Genomic DNA, 10,754 nt, shown 5'->3' on the forward strand with positions numbered 1-10,754 from the left:
GCCATAAGAGAATCTATCTCTCACGAAGGTCACACGAAATCTTTATTTTTTACGTCCGACGTTAATGTGATTGCAGTTATGTAACCGCTGATTACTTATGACGATCGCCTTGATTTATTGGCTGCATTATTTTCGAATGATATAAAAGAATTAGTACTCATGTCAAAGAATACAAATCGAGGTCATTAGTCATTGTTCATAACACAAATGTGCGATAATTATATGCATATTGTGCTATTTTCTATCAATTTGTTTCTTGCAATTGTTCACAAAGAATGCGATAATGTCGAACAAGTATCGATAATAATTAATCTCGCTGTATAAATATTAATACATGGAAAGTCTCGAGGTTCAAGCTATTAATCCAAGGGCAAATTCCCAATACTCTGAATTTACGCAAGGAGGAGATTACCTTAATTCAAGATTGGTGTGTGAGATACTCACTGTTTGAACTGGTGGACTGGTCTGCCCCGGGAAGGTATAAAACGGAATGACGCTGTAATACACCGTGTTGTAGGCTTTTATACACAACACATTCTTCCAGGTGTATGTGTGCTGGTGGCGTCTGTGATGAAAAAGCTTGCAAATCCGGTATTGGATGAAGCACATGGATAAAACGCCAGAAAAAATCTACACGCGTTATCTATGCGATTTTATGCAAGATATTTGAGAATAATAATTTATAGGCTTTAGATTTTTAACAGCACAAAAGTAACGGACGTCCAAAATTTGTACAACGTAAAAATGACGATGGCCGATGGTAGCATTTTCAAAATGAAATATTCCGAAAAGTTTTCTTTGAAAATAATACTTTTGTGTTACATTTTCCGGCAAACAGCGCAGTAGCATCTTCATTAGGACTGCGAAGTCTGAAATGATACCATCCGCGACCGGCGGAAGTGTTTTCAATATGGCCCGCCATGCGTGACAATCATACGCACGTTTATTCGACGAATAATTGCGTTTGATCATAATAATAGTAATCATAATAATAGTAATCATAATAATAGATCATAATAATAGCGCACGTCGTGTTTATTAATACGTGCCTGCAAATTATCGTGTGAACGACCACGCTTTTACTCCATTCCAATTATTTTCTTTACATATGGCTTTATGTAATAATTTCGTACCGTAGTGTAACATATCTTAACAATGACATAAATCACCCCGCTAAGCATCCAATAAACCTCGAAATAAAGCGAACGCACAAATGTTTCTGCGAAAGTTTATCTTACAAAGAAGCGCATAATAATAATCTCTCTTATAAATAATAATAATAAAAATACTCTCTTTAATATTTCTTTTGATGAACCTTTAATACTCTTTAAATTATTAATCAAAATCTAAAATAGAAAATGCCTGCCTCACACACGAATGCCTCACAGATAATATTTAAAAAATATTAAAACATCCCTTTAAAAAAATTTGCTTTTTTTTTTCCTTTTTAAACAAATTGCGCTTGAACAAGGAAAAAAATAAATAAAAAAAATTATAATTCCAAACTTGTATATTTTATAACGATGTTTTAGAAATTTTCTAAAATGTTATGTTTTTTAAATATATCTCACCACTGAGATATTTTATATCGGATCCAACAAAAAAAATGTATATATATATATATATACACAAGAGGAAGAGGATATATCCCAAAAAAATTATTTCTCGAAAATTAGCCGAGTTCTGCTTATTACTATTACTCTGTCTATCGCAGAAACGATCAGCTATTATCTAATTCTCTTCTTTCTTAGCAGCTATGAGTCACTCATTTCTTCAATCGCGATAGTACAAACTCGTACAAAGCGAAAGATGAGCCTTTATGTAATACTACAGTGTTAGGTATTTATGTGTAAGTTGGTAATGTTAATTGCTCCATCATCGATAATTATGCAATTGTCTGTCTCATGCCCAAAGACTATATTTAATTCCCGGCTCAAAAGATTATATAGACATGATTTGTGCAACAAGCGTGACAATCGTAAATTATATATTAACGGCTCGTTCATACGAACTTACACACACACACACATCGGTGGTAGTCGTCTCGCTGCTTAGCAATGTCAGATCGAATCACAGGACAAACACGTAAGCAGGACAAACGCGTAAGCAGCACTTTTGAGAATTACATATCTATGTCACCTCTGAGATTTGTTTTTCGAAAAAGTGCGAAAGACAAATCTCCTTGTAGCAATCACTACCTGTAAAGCAACGTGTGATGCAATTCGCGACAACTGCGCGACATGCTTCACGTCATATGTAAAATGTTCAATCGCTGCTTATCATTGGCGTGGTTGTCACACAAAGCAATATTATAATATTTGTAAGTAAAATTGCGCGTGTCGAAAACCAATTCGTGGGATCACGTCGAGTGTGTTGAATTTGTAAAGCAAAGAAAAAAGTATTTTTTTTTTTACAGAAGACATTCTATATTCGTACACATCCAATTGAGTTTTACAAAGTAGTAGTATTTTTGTAACTTGGCAGTATGAAAAATATTTTTCTTAAAAACTCCTCGATGTCTCAATTAGTAATTTTCAAACATATCTGTGTGTATCTCAGAAAACACCGATATACACAGTCTTATACGTAATATATAACAACCTACAACTTCTTTTGCTTCTCTAAATGTCATCTTTCAATGATGATGTTATGGGAAACGCGAGTCGCAAACGTGAGGAGGTGATATTAGTCACGCTATCTTGCTTTCCTTGTGTTACGGAACTGTGGTGCGATTTTTTAACTCGTTATTGGAGTTAACGAAAGTGTCGTTAACTCCAATAACGAGTTACAAAATCGCACCACTGACACGATAAATACAATCGCTCCATAATCACCGCGAGATTGAACGTCGCTCGTCTTTATGTTAGCCCGTCAACGATAACACTTGCGCCACGCGGCCATGATTTGTTGTAACTGGTCGGAGATAAAAAGTGAAGAAGCGGTCATGGCGGCGCGCGGGCGTTCAGCGCTCAGAACGCCGCTTCCGCTTCGGTTTCTGCGTCTCTCCCCTACGCCTTGCATTTCCTGCGAACGAAGAAAGGTCGCGATATGATTCTCATGAATCGCGCGGTACATTCCAATGCCTGCGTCCGTAAAACTCCAGCCCGCGGTGCATCTCACTCACTTGCCAAACTCCTCTCCGTCCTGAAGCGTCTCCGGCAGGGTGCATCCGGCAGTTTCGGGTAATAACAGACACAGCGCGGCTGCAATTAGTGGCAAGAGGCCGAACACGACCAGCGGCAGCCACGCTTTAATGCTGCTCTGAAATGCAACGTCCGAAGGTAATAATCTGGAAAAGGAGATTGGCAGTTTGCGCGAGTCTCCGTGATGGCGATATCTATATATGTACATTCGACGGTCACTTTTTTCTTTTTTTCACGAGAGACGGTTAACAGTAATACACAATCTGTTCATGCGACACGACACCGACGACGACAGCTCGATTTCATGCTGAACGTACGTGAGCAGAAGTCCGAACAGCATCTCGCCCCTGGTCTCTATAAATTTGCGATCGTGGACGATAATCAATTAATACGCCAACTCACCAAGAACACCACGAAGGGCGCCACGATGCAGCCTAGCCGGGCGAACATGCTGCTCGCGCTGACTCCGATGTTCCTCACGACTGTGGGGAACAGTTCTCCGGAGAAAAGGTAGATCGCCATAAACGATACCGACGTACCGACGATACCGAAACTTGTCAATAGCAGCCTCACCCGCGCGCTATCTGCGGCAAAGGTGCGACTGGTAAATTCAGGCTGACTCGATTGACAATACGTCCAATTTGAAAGGTCCCGCTGTAAGTCGCATATTTTAACATGGCGATCGTTTGCGACACACACACACACACGCGCGCGCTGGTCTCTCACCGTTTAGCATGGCGATCAAGAGGAGACAGGAGACGCCGGCGATGAGGTTGTTGTAAATCAGGGTGACCCGCCGACCGAATTTGTTTATCGCCCACCAGCCGACGAAGTAGCCTGGGAGCTGTATGACACCGGACACTGCGAAGTTGATGAAAATATCGCCGCCGACCTGGCCGATGTACTGCGACATGCCGAACAGGACCACTCCGCAAACAATCCAGTTGAAGAAGATCGACAGTGACTTGACACGCATGTTCGGCGTGCGAAACAGATCCAGAAACGAGGGCTTATGGTCCAACGCGGATTTCTTGAAATTCTGGAATTCAAGCGAATTGGGACGAATTAACGTGGACTGTAACGCGCTCATGCTTGATTGATTAACCGACCGATGTATTGGCAGCGATTCAGTGAAACAGCTCGACAGGGGAGGAGGGGAATAATCGTCACGCTTTTCTCTCACCTGCTGCAAACAATGTTTCCTGATCACTTCGGGGATGTCGATGTTCTCCACTTTGTTGATATTGGCCGCCTTCTGCAGGATTTTGCAGGCCGCTCTTTGTTTTCCTATGGCTATCAACCACCTAGGCGACTAGGGCATCAGCCACCAGTAACTTAAACAGACAATAGATGGAAGGGTGATGGCGACCTGCAGATGTCGCCAGTGTCGAAGCCAGAACGCGAGTCCCGCCAACGACACGTGGCCCAGCACGAAGGGAATTTGGTAAAAGACGTTGATGGCGGCTCGCCACTCTGTGCCTATTATTTCCATACCTGAAAAGGTACGCAATTAAAGCAGATACACCGACATGAGCCGGAGGATCGAGTACTGGTAAGTCGCCGTAGCAAGATCTACATCATACGTTGAGGAGGGAAATTGCGTCACTCTTACGAACATTACGATCTTGCGAAATAATTGATCGTAGCCTTTCATCTTGGGTAAACTCGAGCGATGATTGATATCGTAGACTTACAAATAACGAAACTAGTGATTATCGTGCCTCCAGTGGCCAAGGCAATCAGGAACTTCATCAGCAAGAGCGCTTGAAACCAAGGAACTATGGCGCACCCAATTCCCGACAACAGTTGAAGAATCACGGAAGCCATCAGCGGCATTTTCCTGCCGTACCTGCAAGTTACCACCTGTACTTTTTGATCTTCTCCTACCCGCCTCCTCCTCCTCCTCCTCCTCCTCCACCTCCTCCACCTCCTCCACCTCCTCCACCTCATCATTCCCCTCCTAACCCCTTCTTAATAACAGCGTGTTTATTAATTCAACGCTTTTTAATTTATTCAAGGGTTATTAATACAGTCCACGTTAATTCGTCCCAATTCGCTTGAATTCCAGAATTTCAAGAAATCCGCGTTGGACCATAAGCCCTCGTTTCTGGATCTGTTTCGCACGCCGAACATGCGTGTCAAGTCACTGTCGATCTTCTTCAACTGGATTGTTTGCGGAGTGGTCCTGTTCGGCATGTCGCAGTACATCGGCCAGGTCGGCGGCGATATTTATTAATTGTACATGCGCCCTCGCAAGCGGTTATTAATTCAACATGCGTCTAACTGATGTGACCGATGCACTTGCCTGTCTGCCAAACTGCCGAAGATTATGTTACCGAGCAGCACGCCGAACATGAGAATCGACTGCTGTATGTTCGCGTAGTGAGTCCGGTCGCAGACTAAATTCCACTGCAACGAAAATAAGCCTCGCAATAACGACAATGCTCACCGTCGTTCTTACGATAATGCTCCGTAATTGTTTTGTCAGCGAAATGTGCTAATAGCGCCCGCAGTAATTGCTTCGCTACAAAGCGCGGCAACATCCGTTAATTACGTTACCGTGTAATGCAAATACAGCTCGCGACACGCACAGAAAGAGAGAGAGGGAGAGGGAGAGGGAGAGGGAGAGGGAGAGAGAGAGAGAGAGAGAGAGAGAGAGAGAGAGAGAGAGAGAGAGAGTGCGAACTCTGCGAGCGCGTGCAAGCACGCGTGTGGATATTTTTTTCCCCTTTTCTTTTCCCCTTACTTCGAAAATCGAGCGCTCGTCTCCGAGCAGTTTCACGACTCGCGACGCGCGAGTGTCATCCTTCGCGCTCACCTGCGAGATGATGGTCTCGGAAAAAATACTTCGATCATACATCCATTTCGTGCACTTGACCAACGTGCTGTTAACATCAACCGCGCACTGGTCTTCGGAATCCGTGGTGGCGGGCACCGTGCAATTATAATCCTGCTGCGGCGCCATGAAGACGATCGCCAATTGATGCCAGGCTATCGGAAATTTCACCAGGGATATCGCCAGGCAGACGAAGATCTGCCACCTGCCGAGGTCGCCGATAGCGGTCTGCACGGCGTCAACGTTCCCGTCAGCGTCTACATGCTCGTCCTTACCATTGGACACTCGTTTGACGTTCACGTTCGCTGCAACCCAAAGGGACGTTCTTTTCGCGTCAGCCGGATAATAAATTAAATATATTGGATCCTATTCATTATGAACCCTTGGATCTGTTGTGTCTTTGCGTCTTTGCCGTGACTTCAATCTCCATCGATACCGGAGCAAAAGCGAGAACACGCCTCGGCTTCGCTTGAATCGGGAAAATCGCGCCAAGTCTGCAGCGAGCGGATTGTCGTGAAGAGCGTAAATGTCAAAGCGACACTTACCTCGTGAATATTATAACGAATCGTTAGTGCTGAACGAAACGGCACTTCGCGTTCTTTTATCGCACAACGGCGTTCTTTTATCGCGTCTTCTGTGCGTTACGATTACGTTACGTGATCACCCATCGATGACTTAATTTCGACTTTCTCGCGCAACACCGCCGTGGAAAACGGCGACCTTAGTATCCGCTCGTCCAACGGTAAATTTCCACGCTTTTATTACTTTCGTTTCTCTTTTCCACGCGCGCGTTGTCATCTTCGCGGCAATCATTACGTGCGTGTGAATTAGCAATTGCGCAAGCGCGGACATCGGCTAGCGAATGTACCTGGAAAGCCTTGCCCTGTCGCGACTACGACTTTTTACCCCCTTTTTTGTGAAATTAAGAGAGTCGAAACTCGACGGCCGGCGACTCGCAGCGCTCGCGAGTATTTCATCGCCGAGATTAGTCCTCGATCGCGCTGCGGATGACAATTCGATGACAAGAGCGACGCTTGAAGAGAGACGCAGGCGTTTGCCGGCGGTAAATGACGATGAAACCAGTTCGTGGGAAAAAAAAATGTTAGACAGTGCACGGGGACCATAAAACGGGGGCACGCTAACCTCGAGATATCGAGAAAATAACCTTCGGCTGAACGCTCGGGCGCTCCAATTTACATCGGCATTCTTCTCTGCGATGCCGCGGAGAGATCAGTGTTGCGCCTTTCATGCGTCTCTTTCATACTTAACGCTGTAATTTATTCGCCGGCCATTGTTATACGCACGTGTGCCACAGGATAAGAGTGGGGGTTTTTTCACGGATTTCGTGCCGATTGTCCGCCGAGCCCGAGCGCGGACGAACACGCGCGGGTAGATCGTCATTCGTCACGGCTTACCGAATTTGCATATTGTACTCGCGCGCTCGAAAGCTCTCGACGTGAAGCGCCGGTAATTTTGCGACGAACGAATGTTCGTCTCGATCGCCGTGCGCAATCGCGACGTCGCAAAACGTACCGTACTCGTCGATTCTCGTATTCTTCATAGTACTCTCGCTCGCTTCCATTTCCATTTTCTTCCGCATTCCGTCCAGAAAGATCTACAACACGGATGGTGACCGCTGACGGCGTGGAATAATAATGAATCGCATCGCGAACGTATCGATGAGAGATGAGCGTTTGGCAATCGAATGTGCGCGGCGGATTATTCGCTCCGTTCAGAGAAAAGCCAAAGTCGCAACTCGAATATACTCGATAAAACACCCCTTGACCTTTCTCTTTTCTCTCTCTTTAGCGCCGATCGACACGTGACTTCCGACACACCTCCGAGCTCGCCGTTATCCGCGCGGACTTGCTCGCGCGTCGCGTCGACAAAATTCCACTCTCCATTCCGGAGAAAATGGCCCTCCATTTTCGCCATTTCTCGCGGTTATCATTTACGGCGCGAAACACTGTTACCGCGCGCTACTGAACTTCTCTATAACTCCGCCGAAACTTCACTCCGCCGGACATTTCCCCTTCTCTCTTCCCGCCAAGTGTCAGGATGATCCTCTGGAAATCGCGTCCCGTCTGCACACGTGCAATTTTTATCCGCGAATCTTCGAACAGAACAGAGCGGGGAACGATCGGCCGCCGATTACTTCGCCTCGAGGGTTAAATAGCATGTAGATTAATGAGAATCTATATCGAATTCGTGCTTACGGAAATCGAACTCGGATATCCGGCCGGCTTGAGAGAAGTATCTCCCTCCCCCTCTTCCTCTTTCTCTCCATCCCTTGTCTTTCTCTCTCTTTCTCTCTCTCTCTCTCTCTCTCTCTCTCTCTCTCTCTCTCTCTCTCTCTCTCTGTGTCTCTCCCGCTTCTGACGCAGCGGGAGAGACACATACGCGTTGCGAGTTACGATCTGGAAAATGCACTTGTTCGTGCTCTCGCGTTTAGCTCGTACCAAAAGCTGACGAGTAAAGAGTCTTTTGGACAGTGTTCTCCGAGCCGTGGCCACCGCACTGCACCACAGCAGAGGAGGGATGCTGGCGTCAAGCATCGCTTGTCGAGATGCGCCTCTACGTAGGACTGTAGAAAAACGTGTACCTGGGAAGGGGCCCTACTGCAACCTGCAACCTGCAGTTCAATGGCTAAGACGACGGGAGCCAGTGTTTTCCGAAAACGGGTCGGCCATGAAGACCGTCGAGATACGGGTAGAATTTTTTCTCGGTGAAATTTGCGCTTAAATGGAGCGAGCTCAGCGGTGCGCCAGTTGCTCGAAGTGCGAAACGACGAGAAAGATACGGAACGATGGAAAAGATATTCTCTCTGTCTGCTCGAGTGAAATCGTCATCTCTGACGAGGATGATTGAAGAATTCATGCTCGCGAATGGTTCCTCGAGGATAGTAAGACTCGATCGGCCGATGCCGGGAAGGCCGATTGCGCTCGTCGTCGAAAAGGGGAAACACGGCAATGGGAGGGACGTAACTCGAGGATCGAAAGATCGGAGAAAGCATTCGACGTAGGAATTGAAATACGAGCGCGCGACGGTCTCCAACGTGGATTCCGCCGAATATTCAATTCTTCCGGCGGTTCCGCGCCGCCCGGGAGCGGGGTTGCTGCGCCGCTGCGCCTCATCTTGGGCTCCACGTCGGAGCATCGCGCACGTTCCACTTTACTGTTGCACATGTAAATGCACCGCTGCAGCGCAGTAGCGCATTTCTCCATTAACCCCAATTAAGTCGGTCCCTTAAAAATACACACCGCCGAACGTCGAACGGTATGCACATCAGCGTTTCCACGTGTGCATCAAGTGGCTTGATTACCGTAAATTTGTTGACTCGGGGCCAAGGTTTAGTTATTAGGAGGAACGACTTAACCAGCATTCTCATTTCTCGTCTCTCTCGAGCGGCTACGATTCAATTAGTCAGCCGGCCTCCGCGCGAGCCGCTCGGGTCTCGCGATCGCTTCCGAAGCGCGTTCGCTCACATTGGGTCTCACTTCCGATCTCGCTTCCGTTCGATTCTCGCACCGACTTCACTTCTGCCCTGACGACGACGACGACGATCGCCGTCCGCGCGCGCGAGTACGAACCGTGCGCGAAACACTTTGCGAATGCGAGGCTTCGAAAATCTGCACTTCGCCGCAGACCGGCTCATTTAGCCGAGTAATTATCTTTATCCTTATCTTTATCCTTGTTAGTCAGCATTCGAAAATACAACTGAAATAGATACGCCGTTGCAATTTTACGTTACTTACACGTGCGCTATTTTCTATGCTCGCTTCGACTGCGGAATCGACTCCACGTGCCTTGCGCGGCACACTCGCAAAAATGTCATTGCGATCGCGACGATGCGTACACATTCGACGATGGTGTTATCTTCCTGCCTTCCTTCGTTTCTTTTTCCTTCCTTTTTCCCTGAAAACGCCACCGCACCTCACAGAGACCGCCCGCGCCGCCGAGACTCCAAATCCACGTGAGTTCATCTAAATAAGGTACGTGGTCTTTGTCATGTTTATAATTTACATAAACATGACAGATGCCTTGCGTCTCTTCTTCTTTATTGCCGTCATATATTATTCACGGACGAGATACAGATTCGTATCAGATGTCTCTATTAATCCAGCAAGAAGCAAGCTTCGCCGTGGTAATTGTCGCTTAATCAGCAGTGCAATTGACGCATTTGCATGTTTCCCGCGCGTATTCGCACGATGGAAAACCGAGGTTTCACTTTCCTCCGCGAGTTATCGCGTATCGAAAGTCACGCGAACGAGGAAAATGAGGAAGGAAAAAGCGCCGAATAAACGAAAATTGCCGAATACAGCATATATATATATACATATATATACATATACAGGGTGTTTAATAGCTGATCATGTAGACGAAAGTTGGAAATAGATTGGATATAGCCGATAAGAAAAGTCATGTACCATAATGTCAAATTGGCAATAGTTACCGAGTTATTAATTAAAACATGTGAACCAACGAGCGCGTAGAGAGCGGAGGGCGGCCGCAGTAAACACGTAGACATTTGATACAGGCGGAGTCAGTGAGTGGCGATAGGCGCGCGCGGCGAGGGGCAACGCAAGCGATAAGAGGCGAGCGAGCGCGATGAAGAGCGAGCGAGCGCGAACGACGAGGAGCGAGCGAGCTATAAGGAAAAAGCTATAAAGAAAAAGCTCGCTCGCTCCTCGTCGCGCGCGATCGCCTCTTGTCGCTTACGTTGCCCCTCGCCGCGCGCGCTTGCCTACCGCCACTCACTGACTCCGCCTGTATCA

The 10,754-nt window shown here is 46.7% G+C and overlaps 1 protein-coding gene across 1 annotated transcript; it reads right to left on the reverse strand.

Annotated features, from left to right (window-relative positions):
• Positions 1-2,277: 2,277 nt before the first annotated feature.
• Positions 2,278-7,579, reverse strand: LOC105188162 (organic cation transporter protein-like). Its single transcript, XM_025299930.1, is given in 10 exon segments — positions 2,278-3,024; positions 3,125-3,261; positions 3,546-3,727; positions 3,870-4,182; positions 4,327-4,637; positions 4,838-4,992; positions 5,449-5,552; positions 5,962-6,345; positions 6,416-6,473; positions 7,395-7,579. Coding segments are annotated over 10 exon segments (1,845 nt in total). The 3' UTR covers positions 2,278-3,008.
• Between the last annotated feature and the right edge of the window lie 3,175 nt (positions 7,580-10,754).

Source organism: Harpegnathos saltator, unplaced genomic scaffold (genome assembly GCF_003227715.2).
Source record: "Harpegnathos saltator strain DR-91 unplaced genomic scaffold, Hsal_v8.6 scaffold297, whole genome shotgun sequence".
Classification (NCBI taxonomy): domain Eukaryota; kingdom Metazoa; phylum Arthropoda; class Insecta; order Hymenoptera; family Formicidae; genus Harpegnathos; species Harpegnathos saltator.